The sequence below is a fragment of the Notolepis coatsorum genome (genome assembly GCF_963971535.1).
Source record: "Notolepis coatsorum genome assembly, chromosome: 8".
In the NCBI taxonomy this organism is placed as follows: Eukaryota; Metazoa; Chordata; class Actinopteri; order Aulopiformes; family Paralepididae; genus Notolepis; species Notolepis coatsorum.
In genome coordinates, this window is record NC_140172.1 from 107,560,230 (window position 1) to 107,587,169 (window position 26,940).

General features: G+C 42.7%; 1 protein-coding gene across 2 annotated transcripts in view; it reads right to left on the minus strand.

Annotated features, from left to right (window-relative positions):
- Positions 1-4,148: 4,148 nt before the first annotated feature.
- Positions 4,149-26,940, minus strand: part of ncf1 (neutrophil cytosolic factor 1) — a 36,165-nt gene continuing 13,373 nt past the window's right edge. Inside the window, exons 4-12 of one of the 2 annotated variants that reach the window (XM_084320730.1) lie at positions 26,172-26,337; positions 25,493-25,551; positions 25,050-25,172; positions 24,632-24,784; positions 23,763-23,880; positions 19,862-19,981; positions 11,137-11,303; positions 9,577-9,651; positions 4,149-6,442 (exon numbers count right to left, since the gene is read on the minus strand). In XM_084320730.1, coding sequence (XP_084176856.1) covers positions 6,279-6,442; positions 9,577-9,651; positions 11,137-11,303; positions 19,862-19,981; positions 23,763-23,880; positions 24,632-24,784; positions 25,050-25,172; positions 25,493-25,551; positions 26,172-26,337 — 1,145 coding nt within the window. In that variant the 3' untranslated portion in view covers positions 4,149-6,278. The remainder of the gene's footprint in view (positions 6,443-9,576; positions 9,652-11,136; positions 11,304-19,861; positions 19,982-23,762; positions 23,881-24,631; positions 24,785-25,049; positions 25,173-25,492; positions 25,552-26,171; positions 26,338-26,940) is intronic. The other variant, XM_084320731.1, reaches the window with a different exon arrangement.

The window sequence follows — 26,940 nt, forward strand, 5'->3', positions numbered from 1 at the left end:
CGATCTAAGACACAACATTGATAAGAGCGAGTATTTAACAGAGCAGGGCGGAGAGAGGTTCATCTTAATGAAACGTTTTAATGGTGTGAAAGGTTATTAGCAGTTGTCATGACAGCACGTCGCATGACAACCAGAAGAAGGGGCCTGTCGTTGCTATGGCGAGAGGAGACAGTGTAGCAGGCAGAGTGTTGTTTTGAAGTCCGTGTTAGCAGGGCAGAATGTTTACATTCCTAACCAGAACATCATTCAATATAAACAAATTCTCTTCCAAGAAAGAGTAGCCATTGGATTATGAGCGAGACAAGATGGCCGCAAGGAGCCACGAGGAGGATGAGATAAGATGAGAGGAAAGGTCAACAAATTGGCACCAAGACAAGATGGCTGCACAGAGCCACGAGGAGATAGCGGATTAGGGTTGGAGAATGACGTCAGCTAAAATACTCTAGACTGAGTTTGCCACCATCTAGGGGGGACAGTGGGATAATGCAGGCACATTTTTGAAGATAGGTCTGTACTACCATCTAGTGGCGGAGTGGGGGAGTGATTAGAGTCTAGGATCTACCAGGGGATTCGGGTGGATCTATTATAATAATAATATTGATATACAGGTTAATTAAATATAATTTGAGGGGTTGCTTTCTTGCCTTAGGCGTATTCCAACAATAGTATGGCTGACTACTTAAAACCTGTTGAATTTTAGTTTTGTATGACACTCACACGAACAGTCAGTTTGATTAATACACCAGACGATCTCCAATAAGAGTCCTCTGATCTATTGTTTTGGTACAGGTTTTAAGACTGTCATGTTTTATTTTTATTTTATTTTATTTTATTTTTTACTGGGATACCATACACGGGTCGAGATGGCTTTTGAACAGTTTGGCAACGTTTCAGAGCAACATTGCTGCACTGTATGATTTGGAGGAAAGAAATGTGATAACGAGCAACATGTTTTATTTTTTAAAAAAATTGCACGCTTTAACACTTTGGTCGCCAGGCTTATATTCACAATAAACCATCCCACGCCAGCTCTATTTGTCTATGGAGAAGTTCCCCTTCTTTGCAGGGCTATAACTTTTTAAATTGTATGGCTAAATTGACATTACTATGGCCCATTCAACGTCAAGTATCTATTGTTCAGGGTGTAGCAACGTTATACTTTTTCATTCACATATTCATACTAAAATACGGTCTAAAGTATAAGTATGTTTTTATCGTTTTCTGCAGCATTCTCCAGAACGTGATTTATAGCCCCAAATGCATTATATTGATGATCAAATACAGTTTGATAGCAATCTGAAAATAGATAAGTCTTGAGGAAAAGCAAATATATTTGTAGAGGGGACATTGCATTGTGAGATTGTTATTTGATTTCAAAGCAGAAGATGTTAACTGCAAAAGTAGTTAACTTGTACATTATACTGTCGGGCCACATCGAGTCACTGGGAATGTGTCATGGTTCAATAATATGTATATATATATATATATGGTTTGTTTTTTGGCCAACGAGGGTCTAGGGGACATTTGTTTTTGTTGTCATGACCTGGGAAACTGCCCTGCTCATTGGAGCTGAGTTGAAATGTTACCGGACAGGTTTTTATTTTTTATTTCTTTCTCTCTCTCTCTTTTTCTTGTGTGAGTTCTCTCTGGGCGTGTCTCTCTTCAGTCTCCTGTGCCGGTCCAAATGCCCACCCAGCTGATGGGACGCAGCTAGGACACTGCTGACAGCTGACCACTGGGAAAGGGGGCTGAGGCCCGCGGTTCGGACCGGGGGCATGTGCTGGGCCAGCTGACCACTGAGAGGAAGCTGGGGTCCACTGCTCTAGCATGGGGAGACAGCTATTCTACTGAACTGATTTCTGAGAAAGTAAGCTGTCCCAGTCTGCTGCAGAACTAGGCCTATCGGCTGGTGAACGCATACACCCAGATGATGGGACGCTAAGAACATCAACTGATAGCTGACCCCAGCCTGATATTATCGGTGGTCCAGAGATAGAGATCTAAGAGACGGCTTCCATCAGGCTTTTGACCAGACTCAGTGGGCATCAACTGATGACAAAGATCTAAGCCAGCCAGTCTGGGCCATTCACCGGGCCGCTCCTTGCATCAGAGCCATGGACTGCAGAGGGGGGGTGTTTGGACTGCGGGCAGAGGAAGGAGGAGAGACCGTTCCGGGATTCGTCACAGATTATAAATGAGGCAAGTTTGAACCAAACATATACAGATATTACGGTATCGTCCTAAGAGATATTAGGTAATAATGTACTGAACTTGGTTCAGAATGAAGATGTTTTTGAATGTGCTGTACATTGCAATGGTAAACTTGGGTTATGTGTGACTTCCCTGAGATTATATTTCATTCTTTGTGAAGAGTCTGCAAATTTTGTTTTTGTTTCTTGCTGTTATCTGTTCTTCGCTACTGAAAGAGTTTTATGGGAATTGTTTGTTTTGAATAAGTTTGTATGGGTATGCTCTTTTTGGCGAGATACTCTCCTGGTTTTTTTTGTGATTCTATTTTTCAGCTTGGTGGTGGGAGAAATATGGCCTTGACAAAACCAGAGACTGGACTGTACTATTGAGTCCTTCAACCACCGTCTGGACATTTGCAAAGAGACACTAATGATGGTTGGCTGTTATGGCAACTTCTCTTTTGCACGTGACACAGGGTCAATCCAGAGGACCTTTTGTTTTTAAATAATAAAAATAGTTTGTGCTGAGTTATTATAATTTGTGTTATTTTTGGTTTGAGGATGATAATATTTTTTGTTGTCTTTATGAAGTGATAATGATTGTGATTAATTATCAAACGGGGGAGTTGTCGTGGAATATATTATCATGTTCTTATAGATCTGTGTTGAGACATCATGTTATACAGCGTGACTTTCCGTGTGACCAGCTTGACTGGTTAATGTGTGTATGTCTCTTTAAGAACACTCCGACATCACCCCAGCCATAACTTCTTTGTTGTTGTTCCCAGTGACTGAGAACCATTTTTGTTTACCTTCATCATCATATCTGATATTATGTTATGACTGACAACTGTGTATTTAACATATGTCTGAACAGCGCTCTGGGTCAGTCTATGGCCAGACGCTAATGTGTTAACATATTGTCTCTGACTATAAACTGTCCTTTCATTTGTGGCCACAGTGAAATAAACTTTCTTATTATTATTATTAATAATGACTCAGAATGATTTGTAAACGGCTCATCGTTTAGTCCTTTAATATTTCCCATTACACTATATATATTCAACAATTCTCTCAGAAGATCTCATTGTGCATCTTGAAATAGTGCTGAGCAGTACTGAACAGATAGACTAAACAACATAGATTGAAGCCTGTATTTCTAGACCAGGGTGCCTTGCCTTACGGCTTTCAGGTGTGGAGGATATCTTGTAGTAGTGACGTGAATATTTCGTGGCAGTAAACAGCCAAACAAGTTTTAGTTTAGGAAAAAGCTTTAGGATCACTTCTGTAAAGAAAGACTTCGCTGTGGAAGAGAAATAAACCATTTGGATATCTTTGTTTTACACCGGTCCGGAGCGGCTGTGGACATTATTTTTCTTTATCAATGAACGTACTACTCACGAGTAAGCAACTTTAACCAGTAGAGTGGACCGTTGGCCCTCATATTAGTAAGAAAACTCTGTTCCAAGAGGAAAAAGGAATCAACACAAACTACTGGAGCACTGAAAGAAGGATAACAACACATGTCGGAGCCTAGGAATGACACAAAAGGCCTATGAGGAAAATGTCCGTCATGCCATCAATAAGAGGAGAGATAAGCTATGTCAGCCAACTGGTCACATGAATCAGATTAATCAATTAATGGATGATGACGACAACGGTAACTTGGAAGTTGTACAGACAAAATTTATGGTCGAATTCAACAAGCTATTTGGAGAGTTCTGTGAGCTTAATACTTCAGTCCAGGTGTTACTAAGCAAGACATCAGAAGAGGAGATGAAGACAGATCAGACAGAGTGTGAATTCCTGTTGCTATTCCAGGACATTACCTTGTGTAATAATAAATCAAATTCAACTGCTGATTGAATCTTTATTTATTTATGTACACGTATGCACAATAAGGGTACATTTTCAGATATGGTTCAGATACGATAGCATTGCTATACAATAATACTCGTTCATTAAAAACAAATGTTCTTTGAGTCCACAAAGTCGGTCTCCCATTCATTGCAGCAATAACATTTGGAACAAATACAAATATTATATTGTAATAGGATTAGATCAGGAATTGTGACATTTCTATGATTTCTTTTACATTTAATAAACCTACACAATCCATAAAATATGCCTTTAAATAATGTTATTATCCTAGTGAGAGTTTAAGACAACGAGAATCAACATTTTTTTCAGGAGGTGTACATATTCCATCAAATGTTTTTGAGTAATCCAACATGTAATATATATATATATATATAGGGCGGCTGATTGGCGCAGTGGGCAAGGCGCTCGCCTCCAACGCAGGAGACGCTGGGCCCAGCCCTCGGCGTTGCCACCGGCCGCTTGGTGACACCGGTGCGACGGAAGCAGGAAGTGATGGGGGCAGCGTGAGCCTCCCACGCGGCGTGATTACGAAACCTAGCCGCATTTCTCTGAGACGCTCTCTGATTGGCCGACGCCTGTTTCTACACTGGTTAAGCTTAGGCACTCTTCGAAGTTGGTTAAGGTTAGAGTTTGTCTTAGAGTGTGACGGCAAGTTCTTTTGAAGGTTAAGCTTAGGCACTCTTTCGAAGTTGGTTATGGTTAGAGTTTGTCTTAGAGCATGGCGATAGAACGCCAGGTAGTTTGCAGGCTGTTTGACGTGGAAATGGGCAAAGACACAGCTCGTCACGGATTGGGCAAACGCGTCAGTGGCCAATCAGAGAGCGTCAGTCAGTGCCAATCAGAGAGCGTCTCCGAGAAATGCGGCTAGGTTTCGTAATCACGCTCCCACGCGCTACCCCTCGCCACTGAGAGCTCGAGCTGCTGCGGTGAAAAGATGCGACAGGCTGCCTCCTCGTGCACCGGAGGGGACACATGATGCAAGGCCTCTGTCCTCACTACAACCGACCTGTGGGAGGCATAGTCTAGCAACGTTCAAGACAGGGGATGGAAGAATTGGATATACGAAATTGGGATGGGAGAAAAATAGAAAATGGGGAGAAAAAGTGGATAAAAAAATATATATATATATATTTATAATGTTATTATAATTATTATAATCTGGTGTTGTGCACCAGTTGAATGTGAGGCTGTGAGAATGTTTTTCCACCACTTGATGGCAGTCTCACTTAATGTTGCTTTGATGTGGTCAGGTCATACAATGCACATCAATATCTTGAAGCTAAACCTTTCAGGGTAACCGTGTATATTATGCAATATTTCAAAGGAAGTAGATTGGATATCTGAAATGGCTTGATTGTGTTGATATCCAGGGGGATAGACATGATTTTTTTCTTTATTTTTTAAGCTTTAGAATAGAATAGAAATACTTTATTGGTCCCAAGGGAAATTCAGCTCATGGTAAACAGTCATCGTTTTCACAACAGTTTTAATATTTTGGGTAGTTTTATGTCAACATTATGCAACAAGTAATTATGAAAATATTTAGAAATTGCGAATCCATGAGGGACATAACTCAACCGTATCAGGAAAAAATAAATGTTATTCTGGTTAATCCCTCATGGATTCTACACATATTTAAGCAAGACCTCTACTCATGGTTGTTTGAGAATTAACCTTTTAGTTTACCTTATATCTGTAGCCATATATGTAGCTAGAAATAACAATCTGGACAATATAATTGATATGCCATGGATTGTTATTATTGTACAAATAAATAGCAATATTGGTCTTGTGTTAAAAAAAACTAAACAAAAAAACATCATGCATGAAATCTAGTAGATTGACATGGTAATGCAAATATAAAAATACATGCTTAAAACAGATTGATGTGGTAATGCAAATACAAAAACATGCTTAAAATAGATGCCCATGGTAATGAAAATAAAAAACATGCTTACGTAAAATAGATCCACGTGGTAATGCAAAATACTTACAGACAGTATGTTACCTAAAGCTGCAATGATACATTTCTGACCACTAGAGGGCAGCAAGGAAACAATATTATAGAAAAATGTATATTCACTGCACAATTCAGGAGAGAAATAAAAACGACACCTTTCATTACATTCCCCTTTGTTTTTAGCTTGTTCTGCAAATGCGAACAACACCACAGCCATGCATCTTTCTTTACATACTACTACTACTAGCTTAGCTTGACAATTCCGCACTGGACTTGCGTAGACTGACTTTCTGGCGGGTGTTGGTAGTACAGCGCTCCATGATGAGCTCTGCACTGGGCCGAGGGGGGATGACAGGAACCCCTTTCTTCCCTTCCCCCTCAGAACTGGAGCTTGAGTCCTTAGGGACGTTGTCTGTGGAGAGAAAAAGGACACAAAGAGTCATATAGACTGTGAAGCGTTCGTGACATTTGATCTGACACATCTTACAAATGCCATGCATGTGAGCCACCACTAGGGGCAGAGTTTCCAACAGTGAGTGAGTGACAGAGTTAGGTGACATTGCTAGTCTACGAGGTGCTTTGCATCAAAACAGCTTAGCTTGATTTGAGCCAAGACATTTTTACCTGGCCAGTATGTAAGATTTTCAATCACTTGGAATGCGGACCACGTAGTCGTAGACACAAACACACTCACAATTTCACTCACAGTCTATAGTGAGCGAGTTTCCTTGACCAGTGTACCAGCAGTGAGGAGATATTCCATTCTTGTATTTTATTTTTTTATAATTTTTTAAACAAACATATAAACAAACATGACAACACACGATAAGATATACAAGCATTAATTGTCAGGGCACATCCAATGAGATCACCTTTTAGTTAGTTGTCTTATATAAGATATACCCATAATACCTGTTATCTAAAAAAAAACCTACACACATATGCTCAGCTCGAACCCCCCCCTCCCGGACCCCACCTTGAGAAGTACCTCCACTATCCCTCGCACCTAACCAGACACTACCATTATAAGCTAGCTTTTATTCTCTCCACCACTTCTAACCACATTGACATTTTGGATTCATTGAGACCCAGAATTCTTGCTGTAGATATTTCATGGTAAATTACATCGAGATATGTAAGAAACCAAACTTTACGGCACATTTTTTCCGGTTGAAACCAGCGTGATGCGATCAGCTTTTTGGCTACTGTGATACCCGATAAATCTCTTTAGCTGTGGACAGTGGTGCAGTGGCAAATTGACAGGAGGTCAAACGCTCCACGCGCGTGCGCGTGCGCGCGCATGCACAGTTTTTTTTGGCTGCTCTCGTCCTGCAGCTGGATACTATTGCCTCACAGCGCGGCCGTCAGCGCGCGGCCCAGAGAGCGCCGCTGGCTCTGCGGCTCTGCAGCTGCATGCTTCTCCGGGAGTCCGGTTGGATAATGCCATGTAAAAAGCGATTGCGCGTACTTCAGCCTCAGTGACCGAGGTATAACGCCGTTATACCGAGTTATACCAGCACTGCACCACTGGCTGTGGATTCACTGCAAACTCAAAAACATCATTCAATAGTAATACCGAGGGGTGTACAGGTATATTCCAAGATACGAGTTTTGATATTTGTTGGGTCACTTCTTTCCAGAATGCCTTAACTGGTGAGCAGTCCCAATACATGTGCATAAATGTCCCTTCGTCCCCATTTGTACATTGGGTGCATTTGGAATCTTGTTTAAGCCCCATTCGGCACAGTCTTATAGGAGTCAAGTATGTCCTGTGAATATAGTTAAGATTGATTTGTTGATGATCCGGGTTCCTTGATGTAAGTCGGACATTTGCCCAGGCTCCTTGCCAATCAAAGTCATTTTCCAGGTCTGGTATATCCCTCCTCCAGACAGAGTCAAGTTGGAGGGTTTCATACGAGGACGTTAGTAATTGATGATAAAATTCTGAAACAAAACCTCTCGATGTCTCTCTTGCATAGAAGAATTTGTGGTATCTGTGGTGTTCAATTGGTCTGTCTAATGGAACACCGTGAGACTTCAAACATAGCTCTAACTGTTTGTGAAAAAGCCATGTGGACTTGGTGAGATTACATTTTTTGCGTATTTCTTTATCACTACAAAAACCCTGTTTGTTAAAAACATCCCCTAATGAGTGTATGCCTTGCTCTTCCCATATAGGGAATCTTATAGGTCGTTTTCCAATTAAGAGAGCATTGTTATTGAATAAGGGAGTATGATTGTGCCATTTTTGTGGGTTAGGATTTTTTTTTTGTGATTCACGCCATATCCGGATCGCATGAGTAATTATGGGGCCAAATTTCCGTTCACAGTGCTTGATTGGTAGTTTAGTGTATGCTATGTCCTTCAGTCTATGTGGGGCTACTATGTTTTCTTCTATTTTTCTCCAGGATGCTAATGCTTGGGAGTCAAACCATGTTGTCAATGGACTTAATGAGTACGCCTTAAAATATAGGAAAAAATCTGGAAATGCCATGCCATCTGCTTTATTTCTCTGTGCGGTGGATCTTTTTATACGTGGTGGTTTGTTATTCCAAATAAATTTGTATGTGGAGGAGTGTAATCGTTTCCAGTAACCCTCTGGAGGGGGTAACGGTAGCATTGAACAGATGAAGTTTATTTTAGGTAGTACATCCATCTTAACTATTGATATCCGTGCTTGTACTGTGTTTTTAAGTTTTGCCCATCTATCAAGGTCGTCTTTGATTTTGTTTTGGATTTTTGTGTAGTTGTGCTTCACCGTTTGTCTTATGGTAGGGAATATTTCCACTCCCAAGCATCTGAAATGTTTTACCATCGGTATCTGTCCTGGGAGGGTTGTATCTTTTTTTGCAGGGGTGTTAAGTGGAAGGAAAGCCGACTTCGGCCAATTTATCTTAAATCCCGATAAATCACCAAAGTCCTCAATCAACTTGAGCAGATGAGGCAATGTGGTGTTGGGGTTTTCCATGAACAATATTACATCGTCCACATATAAACAAATTTTTTGTTGTGTGCCCTTGATTACGATAGGTTCTATGGATTGGGATTGTCTTATATATTGTGCTAAAGGCTCTAATGATAGATTGAACAGTCCGGGACTAAGAGGACAACCCTGTCTGGCAGAGCGTGATACCGGAAATATTTCGGAGATGATTGTGCCTGTTGTAATCATGGCCGATGGGTCTTTGTATAATACTTCAAGTACGTGCAGTATACGTCTTATGTTCTCAGTGATCAGGCGGCCTCCTATGAAGCCAGTTTGGTCCGGGTGAACTAAAGACGTCATATGCTTTTGTAATCTGATGGCTAATACCTTAGAGTACAGTTTGATATCTGTTCCGAGGAGGCTTAAAGGTCTATAACTACCGCACTCGTTGGGGTCTTTGTCTTTTTTAAGGAGGACTGTTATGAGTGCAATATTGTCATTTTTATGGAAGTTCCCCTCCTTGACTGAGTATAAGATCATATTTAGTAATAAGGGGCCAATAATGTCCCAACAAGAAAGGTACATTTCTGATGGGAAACCGTCTCTTCCAGGAGCCTTACCACTTTTCATTGCGGTTATGGCCTTCTTGAGTTCCTCTAGTGTGATCGGTGTTTCTAACTGTTTAGCGTCATCCTCTGAAAGTTTAGGGAGAATAATTTGATTAAGAAATGTGTCCATTTTGTTTTGATCGAAGGTCATTTCTGATTTATATAAGTCGGAGTAGAATACTTTGAATGTATCGTTTATTTTTACAGGATCTGTTACAAGTACTTGTTGTGCTCTAATGGTAGTTATATCTGCAAATTTTGCATGATGAAAAAAGAACATGTGGACATTGCTCTGCTAAGTGAAACACACATTCTAGGGAAAGACATAGATAAATTAGCGGACAACATATACCATAATATCAGTCACTCCTCTATTGGTACGAGAACTCGGGGTGTAGCAATAGTCGTTAAACGTAAGTTGAATATTGTACTAAAGGGAGTATGGTCTGATGTAGAAGGTCGGATAACTATAGCTAAGATTGAACATAAGAACAGGAAAATAGCGTTGATAGCGGTATACGCCCCAAATTTGTACGAAGAAGATTTCTTCACTACACTAACCAATGCAATGTTAGACATTCCCGATTACTCATTTATAATAGGAGCGTATTTTAATGCCATCTGGAACCCAAGGATGGACAAATCTTACCTCGCCTTTTCCAGCGAACAAAAGAATTCATCGAAGGCATTAAAGGATTGGTCAAAGATTACAGGTGTAAATGACTTATGGCGGTTACTTAATCCCACGACCCGAAAGTACTCTTGTCGATCTGCGAGGCATAATACACTATCCAGAATAGATTATGTCTTTGCATCACAGAGACTATTTGATAATTATGAAGTGGAAATGATACCCAACGCACTATCAGATCACTGTTATTTACTCCTTAAAGGTACATTTGGTATACTATCCTCCCGAGCCCCAAGATGGCGATTTAACTCGTTGCTGCTTAATAACAAGGAATTCATTACACAACTCAAAGAAGCTCTTATAGTATTCCAACGGGAGAATGCAAACTCGGTGCAAGACCCCAGAATAATATGGATGTCGGTAAAGGGAATGATCAAAGACTTCACGGATAGCTTTTCCTCCAAAATGCGCAAGAATCAAAGCACAAAACTGGATGAGCTGGAAACGCTTTACTCAACGTTATTTAATTCTCTGAAATACAACAACTCAACTCGACTAGAAAATCAAGTTAACGTACTAAAAATAGAGATCAATGCCATATACAGACAACAATCGGAAATACAAATACGCAGCACAAGACAACAGCAGTACTCCCATGGTTCCAAACCCAGCCACCTATTAGCCATGCGATTAAGAATTAATGCAACATTTGCAGAGATATTCCATTCTAAAGTTTCACAGTAAGGCTCCCCCTTCTAACGTTTAGTGACTGAGTCTACGTGGTCGTCATTCAACACAGTCTGGTAATGAGGACCACGTCTTCTCTGATTGGTTAGAAGCGGGAGCCTCACTGTGAAACTTTAGAATGGAATATCTCTGCACTGGTGCCTCACTGGTTAATGGAACTCAGTGGAGGGGATGTTTAACTCTAGCATCTTTACCTTGGTTCTTTTTCTCCAGTAGCGGAGGGGGTCTGGAGATCTTCCTGGCGTCAGAGCGGCGACCGCCCTTCTGCTGTAGGTACCGGCGGCTGTTCCTGCGGTACGTGTCCTGGGTGATCCGCTGGCGGCCCCTGGTGTGCATGCTCTGGGCATTTCGGATGGTGGACCTGCGTACAAAAGGGAGACGGCAAACGCCTGAAATTAACATCAGCCAATAGACAGGTTTCGCGATTACGTAAGTGTGTGCGCATCAAGGAGGCAAAAAGGAACGTAATCCCGGTCACAATTAGAGTGCAGACTACAATATATTTGTGATCTAAACAATCAATCCACACCAAAGCTACAGTAGATGTGTAAAAGGTGAAAGACTCACTCTCACAGTTATGTTGATTTGGCTAAATGACATCCAGCTATTTTCATTTGACACAACCTTTAGTCAGGGGAGTGCCATGGTTTCTCCTGAAAGGGATAACCTGTCCCTTGTGAGTTCTTGAATTGATATGGTCATGGACCAGTCGACCAAAAGATTCGCAGAACGGCAGAGTATTTCAAACAGAGCTTTTATTCACAGAGAAGAAGAACAGTCACCCCGCACAGGCTCATCCTCTCGCACCAGTAGAAGAAAGAATTCATCATCACATGACATTTTATACCCTCTTGGACAGAGGAGAGAAGGGAGGGGTGTATGTGTGTATCTGTATCTGTGTGTGTATGTATGTGTGTGTGTGGTGTGTGTGTGTGCTTGTTTCAGAAGGGGGGCTAATGGGTTCCAGATGTAGAGACCCCTAGTCTCGAACAACACCTCCACAAATCACGGCCCTGACAGCTGGGTGGGGGAGATGTTGCGCGTGTGCTTGTGTGTGCGTGTGCGTGTCGGAAGAGGAGGATGTGTGTGTGTGAGGCGCGTGTGTGTGAGGAGGGAGCCACAGGATGGATGCAGCAACGGGGTCATCAGGTCACATGCAGGGAGGGAGAAGGCAGACAGAGAGCAGGGTGCAGCCTGCACAAGCACAGATATAAGATATCAGACATTTTACATCAAATTTGACTAGATCAATGAACTAAAAACTATCACTCCATAGAGCCCTGTTGTACATTTAGTCAGGGGAGTGCCATGGTTTCTCCATAGAGCCCCGTTGTACATTTAGTCAGGTGAGTGCCATGGTTTCTCCATAGAGCCCCGTTGTACATTTAGTCAGGGGAGTGCCATGGTTTCTCCATAGAGCCCTGTTGTACATTTAGTCAGGGGAGTGCCATGGTTTCTCCATAGAGCCCCGTTGTACATTTAGTCAGGGGAGTGCCATGGTTTCTCCATAGAGCCCTGTTGTACATTTAGTCAGGGGAGTGCCATGGTTTCTCCATAGAGCCCTGTTGTACATTTAGTCAGGGGAGTGCCATGGTTTCTCCATAGAGCCCTGTTGTACATTTAGTCAGGGGAGTGCCATGGTTTCTCCATAGAGCCCCGTTGTACATTTAGTCAGGGGAGTGCCATGGTTTCTCCATAGAGCCCCGTTGTACATTTAGTCAGGGGAGTGCCATGGTTTCTCCATAGAGCCCTGTTGTACATTTAGTCAGGGGAGTGCCATGGTTTCTCCATAGAGCCCCGTTGTACATTTAGTCAGGGGAGTGCCATGGTTTCTCCATAGAGCCCTGTTGTACATTTAGTCAGGGGAGTGCCATGGTTTCTCCATAGAGCCCTGTTGTACATTTAGTCAGGGGAGTGCCATGGTTTCTCCATAGAGCCCTGTTGTACATTTAGTCAGGGGAGTGCCATGGTTTCTCCATAGAGCCCCGTTGTACATTTAGTCAGGGGAGTGCCATGGTTTCTCCATAGAGACTTGTTAATTTTGAAAATGTCTAATCAAATCTAAACTGTACATGTTATAAAAAATAAAATAAAAAAGTATTTTGACAGCTAGTAAAATGATGAATCTCTTGCCACTGCATCCGGTGGACAAACCGGCTTAGATGCACGTTCTGAGACGAGGCCACAAGGTACTTCTGCTTTGGCAGAGGTGAGGTTGTCCAAAGAGGAAGTAACAGAAGTCGTTAGGGAAACTGTCACGACATATAAACAGAATTGGGAAGGTTTTACTACTTGAAATGTAATCCATTTCAGATGACTGATTACTTGTTTAAAACTGTGAAAAGGAAAATAATCCACCAGAATATTTGAAATCGGATTACTTAGTTACTTGTGGGTTACGTTGTCGCCAAAATATAGAATATGCAGTTCCTGCACTGGCGGACACTGTGCCCTATTGGTGCACCTCCAATGGTTAAACTTGACCATGTGCCCCCACAGTTGAAAAACATCACGCTAAAGTGCCCCTTTGAGTGGCAAAAACGAGAGGACGTGCCCATTGGTGCCCTTTCAATGGTCTAAACTTGACCATGTGCCCCCACAGTTGAAAACATTGCGCTAAAGTGCCCCTTTGAGTTGCGAAAATTTGAGGATTATTGGCTGCCCTTCACATCGGAAAACATAGCAAGAAAATTAAATAATGTGTCCTAATGTCAAGTCAAGAGTCACTTTATTGTCCCATCAGCTGGGAAATTTGTCTTGGCCTTACACCCACACTACAGCCACAGACACATAGGCATACAGACATGACACAACACAACTGACTCCAAACAGAGGAGATAAACAATGTAAAAGATACAGTAGAGTACCTGCACATCAGGATGTCTGGCAACACCACATATAGAATAGTATACCCATTAAGATTTAGTCTAGAGCGTGGAACTCTAAACCTCCTCCCAGAGGGCAGTAGCTCATATTCGGCATGTAAAACATGGGAGGGATCCGAGACAATTCTATTGGCTTGCCTTAGAGTAGCCTGTTCAAAAATAGACTGCAGGGATGGGTGACCTTTCACCCATATGATCTTCCATGCAGTCTGCATCAGATGGACCAATTTGGACTTTAGTTGTACAGACAGGTTACCAAACCAAGCTGTAATACCGTATCTGATGAGACTCTCTAATACAGATTGGTAAAAAAGTTACATAAATTAAATGAGTGCTCTTGTTAGTGGATAAAATGTGATGCAGCTTACTAGGGCAGGCTTTCCCAAAGTGGGTGCCATGATGACGACAGTCTAGGGGTGTTGCCAAATAGTTAAATCCTGCTTATTTTCAAAACACATTATATGGCCATTAGCAAGTTTTTGCAAGGGACCGATGGGCTAATATCTAGCTAACATTTTGATGTTTCTCGATCTGCATTGTCCCTATTTTTCTTTCAATGTATCATTTATGTTAGGTTAGAGTAAGTTCGTTTAACTGTATTTGAAAGTAAAAGACAAATGAAATTGTTGCCAATGATGAAACAATAATGTTTAAAATCCCATTGTTGAAAACATACTGTGGCAATCTGAAGAATGAGGCAGTTCGACTTCTCTTCAGGCACTTTATTGACCACCTGGACAATTATTCTCAACAGAAAGTTACCACTGGGTTATAATAAAAAATAACAACAAACCGCTGGCTGACACTAACACTCACTTTGTATGGCTACTACTGAATTCACACATTAGCTCCCGTAAATTGCTAGTTCTCTTTCATTAACATAGTATAGTCCTCAGGTCCTAAAGCTGCGCTGAACTAAACACACCGGCTTCCTTAAACCAATATGTGCCTTTAATGGACATATTTTCAAATGAGAACACTTCTCAGTTACAGTAATCTAATGTTGGGTCTTAAAATCATAATTTTCCATATAATGTGCTTGAATCAAGTGTATTTTATAGCTTAACATATAGCATGAAAATAACCAACATATTATCTTTGGAGGTGTTTGTGAAATAAACATTTTAAATGTGTATTGTTCCCTGTGTGTTTTTATGATAGAGGTGTGGTTATACTTTTAATCTGGATTGCCTAGACTACATGTTAATCTAATGTTAATCTTAAAAAAATATATTTATATATTCTATTTATTTTTGGGCTTTCTGTATTTTTCACCCATCCCAATTTAGTCGTTATGCCAATTCCCTTCCAGGTCATTGCGCACATTGCCCCACTGTCGGCCTGGGGAGATGTAGAACTACCACATGTCTCCTCCGATACATGTGGAGTCGCCATCCGCTTCTTTTTCACCTGACAGCGAGGAGTTTCACTGGGGGAACATAACGCGTGTGGAGGTTCACGCTATTTCCCCCAGATCCCCTCCCTGCTGAACAGGCGCCCTGACCGACCAGTAGGAGTCGCAGTTTACAACGACCAGGACACATACCCCACTGGCTTCCCACCCGCTAACACTGCCAATTGTGTTAGTAGGGACGACTGATCAAGCCGGAGGTACCGCTGACAGCTGGATTTGATCCCAGAGTCTCTGCAGTGTTGGTGAGTGCTTAGTCCACTGCACTACCCAGCCGCACCTCTAATGTTAATCTTAATCAAGGATGAGGACTATTTCACCATACATGCCATCATAACTTTTTGCTCGCTGATGGGGTCCCATGTTGTGCAGTAGGTACCCTTTTTTCTTTTCGCCCTGTCCTTCAAACTTGACACCATAAATATAACTTACGAACTAAATGGGCCCAACTTTATTTTCCTGTCAGCAGCTAATATCAATAGCTGACATAATAAACTTGCGACCAAGCTGTTCCCTAGCAATGCAATTCCACTGAAAAGGTCTTTATTTAACAATAATTTATTCCAATTTACAGACTGTAATTTGGTCGGAGTTCCCCTATCATCATCTACAACCATTATCAGCCTTTATTTAAAAATATGCTAAATAATGTTAGTGTCACTGTCAATAAAATCATAATCTAAATGCCCCCCCCTTCAAACATGTTCCTCTGGTAATTATCTTTTCAAAAATATTTGTAAAGGCAAATGAACAGGTCCAGGCATTTTCTTTATTGAAAATGTACTGACCTGTGGAGAGCCAATCCTAGATTGTGTGAAGTTCCAAGCAGTCAGGATGGGTCAAATGCAGAGGGCGAGTTCCCCCACGAGGATCAATAAAGCATAACTTGACTTCATTCATAATGTGGATGCAAGAGAACACACCAACAGCCTGTTTATTAAGTCAGGAATTATGAAACTTAAAGATATAGTTGAGCTACAGATATTGTTAGTATTGCCAGAAAGCTTGGAGAAGTTGTTTGTTTCTAGTTTGAGGACAAGAACCATAGAAGGAAATGTAATTTGAAGCATCAGTATGTAGGACTACTAGCAGATGTGTATATCAGTATGTGGTGTAAAACTATGGAATTATCTACAGAATGATTTAAAGAGTTGTACAAATATCTTTCAGTTCAAGAAAATGTATAAAGAAAGAACATTTATTAGACTTTATGAAGTTGAGGGGCTATTCTTATTTTATTATTATTAATTTCTTTCTCATGTTATTGTAAGTATTGCTCGTTAAATATGTGTAATTGACAGACCATCTATTTCTATTGTTTATTTATTATTATTATTATTATTATTATTATTATTATTATTATTATTATTATTATTATTATTATTATTATTATTATTATTATTATTATTATTATTATTATTATTATTATTATTATTATTATTATGCTTTTGTGGAGCTGTCAAGTCAAGTCAAGAGTTTTATTTGTCACGGCATACAAGCATACAGTGAAATGCGGGAGGTCATGCCCGCAGCGATTGTGCAATAATACAAGTAATAAGAATAAGACATTTGTGCAATAATACAAGTAATACGAATAAGACATAACAGGTATAATGTACATACAGTTTACAAAAAGCATGGTAAAGACATGCTAAGTTCCTGCGATAGTGCAATACAATGTTAGCTACGGATGAGGCACTGGGTCTTATGTACAACACTACTATACAATACTATACAATCTACAGTTATACTATATATATATATTTTTTTTAATCCACTTTTTCACCACTTTTTCTATTTTTTCTCCCATCCCAATTTCGCTGTGCCAATTCATCCCTCCCCTGTCTTGAACGTTGCTCGCATATGCCCCCCACTGGCCGGTTGTAGGGAGGATAGAAGCCTTGCATCATGTGTCCCCTCCGATACACGAGGAGGCAGCCTGTCACATCTTTTCACCTGCCAGCGCGGACTCTCATTGGCGAGGTGTAACGTGTGGGAGGCTCCATTTCCTGTCTCTGCTGTGCAGGCGTCCCCCAACCGACCTGTAGGAGTCGCTGTCCACAACGTCCAGATTGCCACCCATCGACTTCCACCCGCTAACTCTGCCAATTGAGTTAGTATGACGGCCGGCCCAAGCCGGAGGCAATGCCGACAGCCGGATACGAACGCGGTGTATCTTGCGTTGGTGACAAGCGCAATGTCCGCTGCGCCACCCAGCCGCCCCTCAGTTATACTATATATCTTTATGCTATCTTGCTATATCCATCTATTTACTATACAAGAACCACTCCCGTTCTTTAAAAAATAAAACATTTTAAGTGACCTTTTCATTGTGTAAAGTGACCGTTGAGTGTGAGCGTGTGCAGCATGTGTGTGTGTGTTCATGCTAAAGTGACTGTTAGTGTGTGAGCGTATACAGTGTGTGTTGTGTGTGTGCTCATGTGTGCTTGTGTGTGGAGAGTTCAGTGTTCAAGACTCTGATGGCCTGGGGGAAGAAGCTGAGCCGAAGTCTCTCTGTCCTAGTTGCTGGTGTGCGCAGGCGTTTGCCTGACCGCAGCAGCTTGCACAGGCTGTTGTTGGGGTGGTGAGGGTCTTTCATTATTCTGCAGGCTCTGGATTTGCACCTCTTGTTATAAGACCTGCAGGGGTGGTAGTGCAATATTCATAGTACGTTCAGCTGGGCGCACCACTCTCTGTAGGGCCTTCTTGTCCTGTGCCTTGCTGTTTCCATACCAGGCAGTGATGTTTCCAGTCAAGATGCTCTCTACAGCTCTGGAGTAGAAGGACTGGAGTATCTTCCCCGATACTCTGAACTTCCTTAACTGTCTCAGGTGGTAGAGGCGCTCCTTCGCCTTCTTTACGACTGAGTCTATGTGTGTTGTCCATGTCAGGTCTTCTGAGATGTGGACCCCCAGGTACTTAAAGCTGCTCACCCTGTCCACGGTAGCCCTGTTTATCCACAGTGGTGTGTGTGTCCCCTGCTGTGTTCTCCTAAAATCCACGATCAGCTCCTTGGTTTTACCAATGTTCAGGAGCAGGCTGTTGTCCTGACACCAGCGTGCCAGTGCATCAACCTCCTCCCGGTAGGCCTTCTCGTCGTTCACTATGGAGTTGGAGCTGAACTTGGCCACACAGTCATGTGTGTAGAGTGAATACAGCAGGGGGCTCAGAACACAGCCCTGGGGGGACCCGATACTCAGGGTGATGGTGTTGGAGGTCTGACCCCCCACCCTGACCGCCTGAGGCCTTTCACTCAGAAAGTCCAGTATCCAGGCGCTCAGAGCGGAGCTTGTTCACCAGTCTGGTGGGGACTATGGTGTTGAACGCTGAGCTATAGTCAATGAACAACAGTCTCACATAGCCCCGCTTCTGGCTGTCTAGGTGAGAGAGGGTGCTGTGTAGTACCTGAGAGACAGCATCGTCAGTGGACCTGTTTGGTCTGTATGCAAATTGAAAGGGTCCATATCACTGGGTAGGGAGGCACAAATGTAATCCTTAACCAGCCTCTCAAAAATGTCATGACCACAGAGGTGAGTGCCACCGGTCTGTAGTCATTAAGACCTGCTGGGGAGGATTTCTTTGGTACCGGGATTATAGTGGACACCTTGAAGCAGGCAGGGACCACGGACTCAGCCAGGGATAGATTAAATATGGTGGTGAACACTGGGGCTAGCTGGTTAGCACAGGACTTAAGTATCCGTCTTGTTATCCCATCTGGGCCAGCTGCTTTTCTGGTGTTCACCCGCATAAATGCTCTTCTCACATTGTGTTCCGCCACTGAGAGAGTGCCCCCCCCCCACGGATGCCCTCCCCCCTCCATGACGACCGGTGCGTCAGTGACGTTGTTAGCCGGTGAGCTAGCGTCGCTACTGTTTGCACCGAACCGCGCATAAAAGGAGTTGAGTTGGTCCGCGAGAGAGGCGTCGGCACTCCCCATTGAGGAGGAGTTATCATCCGTAGTCCTCGCCATAAACCTCTTGTGTCGTTCGGGGCCATTTGTGCCTCCATCTTGCCAGCATATGCCCGCATGCTCACCTCCACCCGTCGCTCTGATCACATCACCCCTGTCCTCCACAATCTCCATTGGCTTCCGATCAAATACAGGATACAATTTAAAATACTTCTCATCACATTTAAAGCCCTTAACAACCTTGCCCCTCCCTACCTGTCCAACCTCCTCCACCGTCACACGCCCATCCGTCGCCTTAGGTCTACTGATGCCAACCTCCTAACACCTCCCGCGACCAAGCTCCGGACCTGGCGCGACAGGGCCTTTGCTGCTGCTGCCCCCTCCCTCTGGAATGCCCTCCCCAGCCATATCCGTGATGCAAACACCCTGACATCTTTTAAATCAGCCCTCAAAACCCACCTTTTCAATCTTGCTTTTGACCTCTAATTCTGCCGGTTTTATTTTATTTTGTCATGTATTATTTTTGTTCTGTTTTTGTTTTGCCATAGTTTTGTTTCTTCTACCCATGTAAAGCGTCTTTGAGCATCTGGAAAAGCGCTATATAAAATAGATGTATTATTATTATTATTATTATTATTATTATTATTATTATTATTATTATTATTATTATTATTATTATTATTATTATTAAATGAAATGAAAATGAAATTTACCGTCGAGGGGGAGGTTTCTGCCTCAGGACCTTGTTGTTCCTCTCAAATTCAGACAGGTCAATCTTTGTGCCAGACGGATGTAGAAACATGGAGGGGAAGTGTCCGGTCTCGTCTCCTTTCCTGTCCCCACACAGGTTCAAGTTTCTTTAATAGTTGTCATACAGAAGTACAGAATACTTTTATACAAAATGCTTCTTTCTATTACGCTCCAGAGACTGTGCTAGACAAAAATAGATAAGTATAAAATAAAATAAGTATAGCAAGTAAAAATAGAAGTCACGTACGTGGACACAAGTGTTCAGTATGTACATATGTACAATGTTCAATGCAGAGTAGAAGTAACTGAGTTACCATACAATATACTAATATACAATATACTATATAGTGCAAAGCAGAAATGGGATGAGGTACAATTTACAGTAAGGTGTAATGAGGTATGGGTTGTAGTGCAAATCTTTACCAATAAATATAAAGTGTGTTTAGGTGTTCTAATGTGTGTAAAGTGGGTGCTGCAGTGAGTTGTTTGTTTAAAGTGAGTGTGTGCGTGTGGATGTGTGTGCTGTGAGTGCATTTGATGGTTGTTACATAGTGTTATTGTTCGTTGAGCAACCTGATGGCCTGGGGATAGAAGCTTCTTCTGAGTCTTTCTGTGCTTACCATGAGACTCCGGTATCGCTTGCCTGATCGCAGCAGTTCAAAGAGGCAGTTGTTTGGGTGGCTGGAGTCTTTGATAATTCTCTTAGCCTTACCCATGCACCGCTTGTTGTAAATGTTCTGGGCCCTCATTTATCAAGTTTTCTTAGAAAGTATTCTATTTTCGTTCTTAGGCACAGAATTTAGAATGTGTGCACGCACAAAAAAAACTGGATTTATCACACGTGCGTATACAGGTCCTATGCACACCTGTCTTGATAAATATCACCTTGCTCCTAAGCTGGAGCTTGTGCACTGTTTTTTTTTTTTTTTTTTTTTTTGATCTTTTTCCCCCTCCTTTTTCCTCCGATTTTCTCCCATCCCAATGTTAGTCGTTATGCCAATTCCCAATCCCCTTCCTGGTCGCTGCGCACTTACCCCCCACAGTCGGTCTGGGAGAGTGGAGGCTACCACGTGCTTCCTCCGACACACGTCCAGCCAATCAACTGCTTCTTTTCACCTGGCAGCGCGGATTCTCACTGAGAGGGCGTAGCGTGTGGAAGGATCACACTATCCCACTTAGATCCTATCCCCGCTTAGCAGGCGCCCCGACCGAACTGTAGGAGTCGCTGTTTACAACGACCCGGACCCACCCCGCCAGCTTCTCCCACCCTCTAATACTGCCAATTGTATTAGTGTGAACGGCCAGCCAAGCTGGTGACAACCCCGGAGCTGTGAGCAGCCGCTCCGGGGTTGGTGACGAACGCAATCTCCGTTACGCCACCTGACCGCCCCTGCACTGTTTTAAGTATTTGCATACCAGAACCGCCCCGATTAACCATATACGGTAATGGAACACCCCCATGAAATGTGGAAAAGTGGACTGACCCGAGGGAAGGGTGTAATGGAGAAATACGAGACAGGCTGACAGACATGTACACGTACAGTGATGTCGGATATGATATCTATTAACCATTGCTGCCTGGACAGCGCAAACACTAATAAAGACGGTGCTGGAATATGACTGCCTTTTCCCGTTTTGTTCGATTAATACCCAGGGATTAAAGTTCTCCTCAATTTTATTCCAAATCGCGATGGATTTTCCGTGTTTTCTACCTGCTGCATATGATTTCTAGAGGCATATTTGATGTCAGTATTGGGTAGCCTATATAAACAATAATACGAGAGCATATACAAGAACAATGAATCTCACTGCCATGTATGATGTAGCACGCCATGTATAGCCTGCCTATGTGATCAATAAAAACGCGAATTTGAATCCCTAGCCCCTTTCGTGACTGTGATGCACGGAGTGAATCCACAGTCACTTGCTCCTCAATAGGAAACCAACCTAGATTTACCCTGAAGGACTGGTTCTAACCAAATCGTTCGTTATACAAGTATCACAGAGACATTTCAAAGGTACTCAGAGTTGCACGAGGGTTTCGAACAGAGATACGGGATGGTTTGAAAGCTCGGCGTTGCTAATAAATAAAATAATAAAATAATTTAAATATTTTATATAAACTGCTCAAAACGGCATTATTTTCGGCGTTGGCTGCCTGGTTGTGATCACAGCGCATGCGCATCATGCACCCAACGCCGGAAATAATGCAGTGGTGACCAGTTTATAAAAAATATTTAAAATGTTTACGATGTTTAAAACGCCGAGCTTTCAAACCATCCCGTATTTGTGTCCGAAACCCTCGTGCAACTCTGAGTACCTTTGAAACGTCTCTGTGATTCTTGTATAACGAACGGTTCGGCCAGAACCAGTCCTTCATGGTAAATCTAGGTTGGTTTCCCATTGAGGAGCAAGTGACTGTGGATTCACTCTGTGCATCACAGTCACGAAAGGGGCTATTGAATCCCATCATCATATTTACATAGTCTGTCCACTATGTTTATTACTTTGTTATTTCCCCCCCCTATCTATGTAAAGTGACCTTGCATGGGTCTCTTGAAAGGCGCTATATAAAATGAAGCTATTATTATTATTATCACGTCTGTGCGCGGAGCTCACAAAAAAAAAAAAATACTGTCTTTTACTGTTAGTCTCAGTGAAGTTTCAACGGAGCGAGGTAATCTATTCTAACCAACAAATTGAAGTAGAAAGCATGTCGTTGTGGCCAATCTTATTTGGAAACATGACACAAAATAATAGTATGTCGCTTTTAATTGTATTTAATCGCGTTTGGAGGTCGGTGTTCTGCGTCTGCCCCCGTGCCAAACAAGCAAGCCAACCTATTGTTCGCGCATGAGCCCGTTATAATTACACTACTGTCGCTATTTCACAATGAACTATAATGAATTACGGTTCATACAGAACACGCGCCAGTGTCGGGAGTAATGCACGGAAGCTTATTTCCGCGTTGAAACTAATGCATGCAACTGATGAGAGCTATGCCGTCCGTCTGCAGTCCCCATATTCTACCACATGGCGTCAGCTACGCATGCTCTGGGCTGTGCGTAGACATACGCACAAAGTCAAGTTCACGTTCAAACTGATAAATCCCACACTTTGCTTAGAAATGGTCGTACGCACGGGTTAAGCACATATCTGTGCGTACGCAACGTTGATGAATGAGGGCCCTGGAGAGTGGGAAGCCCCCCTCCAATTGTGCGTTCGGCTGAACGTGCCACTCTCTGTAGTCTGCTACGGTCTTGTGCGGTGCTATTCCCAAACCAGGAGGTGATATTGCCAGTCAGGATGCTCTCTATTGTGCATGAGTAGAAGTTCTTAAGGATCTTCTGACTGACTTGGAACTTCCTTAGGCGCCTGAGCAAGTAGAGGCGTTGCTGTGCCTTCTTCACAACACTGTCAATGTGTGTGGTCCATGTCAAGTCCTCGGATATGTGGAGTTTACAGTTTAGCCATTTATCCGGCACTCATATATCTTGTGAATTACAAAGTAGTTCAACAGTAGATTAGGTCAACGTTTGTAGTAGCCGTGTAATTAACAAGGACAAGCAGTGAGGTAAGTATAGAAGAATAGAACAAGAGAAAGAGTAACTAGAGAACAATGGAATGATACAACCGGTCTAGGAGGAGTCGAACTAGTGACAGACAACTAGAGAGAGCGACAGAGAGAGAGAGATGGAGGAACATAATTAAAGAAAGATAAAATAGCTCTGTCAATTCATTTGAGAATGAAATAACACTCCCAATCCCATGTGTCACCACCTCCCCGGTGGATGGGTGGTGGGGCTACTGTTGTTTGCGTATATGGATTACAGATCAGGCCTTTAAAGTGTGTTCCATCCATACCTGACAACCCACCAGCCGTCCAGCAGCTTGTGAATGACCGCTATGGTTTCATCTGATTCCAGACTAATTTCGTCCTCTTCTTGCGCCTTGTAAACTCTGGTGGTGACGTACAGCTCTCCTGCAGGGACCAAGGAATCCAAAGGTCATGAAAAACATTTCTGTAATATTGTGTTAACAAGGACATACAGTTTCATATTTTCACTCTTTTATTTTGGGATTATGGGAATCATGTGGTGACTCATGCAGTAGATGTGAAACATCAGGGCAGATTCTCTGAACATGAGTCAAAATGCCCTGCCTGGGAACCGCCACTAGGGGCAGAGTGGCTAAGTGAGAATGAGTGAGTGAGTGAGTGAGTGAGTGAGTGAGTGAGTGAGTGAGTGAGTGAGTGAGTGAGTGAGTGAGTGAGTGAGTGAGTGAGTGAGTGAGTGAGTGAGTGAGTGAGTGAGTGAGTGAGTGATAGGCCTTTCACACCGGCCAATCTCGAACCGGCCGGCACGTTCACACCGGGAATAATTGGTTCGGACCATGACGGAGGCTTTAGTTTGGCCCTCTAAGAAAACACTGAGCACCGATTTTTCATGTTCCGAACCAATTATTTCCGGTGTGAACGCGCCGGCCGGTTCGAGATTACGTTCGGGAACCGGCTCCGGCACGGTGTGAAATGCCTCTGAGTGAGTGAGTGAGTGAGTGAGTGAGTGAGTGAGTGAGTGAGTGAGTGAGTGAGTGAGTGAGTGAGTGAGTGAGTGACTGAGTGACTGAGTGACTGACTGAGTGAGTGAGTGACTGAGTGAGTGACTGAGTGACTGAGTGAGTGACTGAGTGAGTGACTGAATGAGTGACTGACTGTGTGAGTTAGTGGTTCGTACTTTTTAACTTGTAAGTCACTTGGTCCACACTATGTGGTGACTTGCCTGCGTAGTTTGGCTCAGCATCCTCTGCTTCCTCTGGGCCATCCAGAGGCTCCAGGTAGGAGGCAGGCACCCAGCCACGTTTGGACTCACATTGGCAGAACCACCAACCTGGTGAAGAGGGGCGGGGGGGGGGGGGGAACAGGTAAAAACCAGGCTTTGTCTCTATCCCTGCTGCCTGTCTTCATTGCCTCATAACGTTACCAGTGTGGCAGCACTTCATCACCTTAGATACGTAGCACTGAGAGCCAATCGCCACTCTGTTCTTGTGATATACCTAATGACAGCTGGGTGGGATGTAAGGAACAATGTATCTTGAAAATATATTGTTGGTCTGAATACTAATCTTTGCTATATGTATGTCAATGCTTCTCACCATTGGAGCTCTTCTCCACAATGTCCACCAGGTCTCCAGTGTGCAGACTGATCTCGTGTTTAGAAGTCTGGCTGAAGTCAGCGATCACCCTGTAGCTGTCCAATATCATGGGGCTAGAGATCTCTGTGAGGACAACACAAAATAACTTTATTAAGGCTATTAGTTTCGATTAGATTAGATAAACCATTAGATTGTAGCTACAGCATAAACATGTTACAATAGTCAACACTTTATTTACTATTAAAGAAGCATTAAGATGAAGTGCCTTGCTTTAGGTTTAATGGGGTAAGTCACATTTATTCAGCTTGTAGATTAGAGAACAATGATACAAACTCTGTCTATTTGTGTGAAAACGACAACAAATCAAGATATTATATCTTCAATAAACTTTAACTTAAAGAATTTTTTTTTATTTTGGTGTTGAGAAAACGAGAGAATCTCACCAGATATGTTGCCTCTGGACTGGTCTGTAGACACGACAAAAGTCTCGTTTCTTTTTTGTCTAAAGGGGAAATGATAACATGTCGTTATTCCCCCACAAAACTTGCAAATGGTGACACGAGCACACATACTGTAAGACCATTATCCACACGTGAATTTCAGTGCAGTTAGAAGACATTTCAACATGATTCTATAGGGCCTTGATTGATTGATTGATTGCAATTTTGATGAACAGATTGCAGGATGGGCACCGCACAATACAGTATGGCTCAATACACACAATTGTTAAGGGGATGCAGACCAGAGAAAGACTTTCGTCTTGTTTACATCAGGGTCCCCCATTTTGAGCCTGATATTTGTACTACATCAGAGGGCCTGATGCTCTCCTGGTCATGGCCAGGTTACGGTTAAGCGAGGATAACGAGTGGGTAAGGTTAAGGTCCTGGGTAGAGAAGGCTATGTTTCGGGCGAGTACAACCAGCTGGTTACATACATATTTTGAGTGAATGATTTGGTAAATGGTGCATTTATATAGCTTTAATGTCAACGATACTTGATACTTTATATCAGTAATATCTCCTATATATACTATCACTCTGCACTATATACTGTCCAATACAGAAAATAATTACGACAACAACAACAATTCTTATTATTGTTATAAACATGTCTCATACTGACGGGTGAGAAACAGGTGGGTTCTCGTCCTGAGGTCGGACCTTGAAGAAGGCGCAGACCAGTTTGCTGCGAGACATGTGCGGCGGCAGGTTGATGAGAGACTGACAGTACTCAGCCAGGGTGCTCTGACGTGTCTCTGTGGACTTCAGGCTGTCCACCCACCTGGGGGCTGGAGAAGAGATGACATGTTTCTCAAATGTTTTCACGTCAAGGACCCCTGAAATGTAAAAGCCCACAAACCTCTATGATAAGATCTAACACAAGGGACCCCCATCTGAGAAGATGCTTGCTGTTGGATATGACTTTAGTCCTGAATTCCATAACGTCTTGTAGGAGAGAGTGAAACTTGTGATCTGAATAATCATTATTTTTGTGATACATTTTTTTAAACTTATTTTCTTTTACATGAAACAAGACAACACAATACAGTAATACAATAAACAGGACTTCAGAGGACATAGTAACAACAATAACGATGGAAAATAACAAACAATAAAACAAAACTAAAATAAAATTGTGTTACCACAGACACAGGGGGCGAAATTAAAGCCCGCCACCCGCCATTTGCGGGCAGTTTTTACGTTTGGCGCCTCCCACTGAGAGGTCTGCCCGCCGTGTGGCGGGCAATCAAATAGTCATGTGAAAACCGAAAATCATGATCCAATTCTGAGCGGAGTTCTCACTCGCTGTCTCAGCACAGACATGCAGCGCACCGCGCACTGCTCCTCCTACCCCTCCCACACCTGTTTCTGTATGCTGCATGTAAACAGAG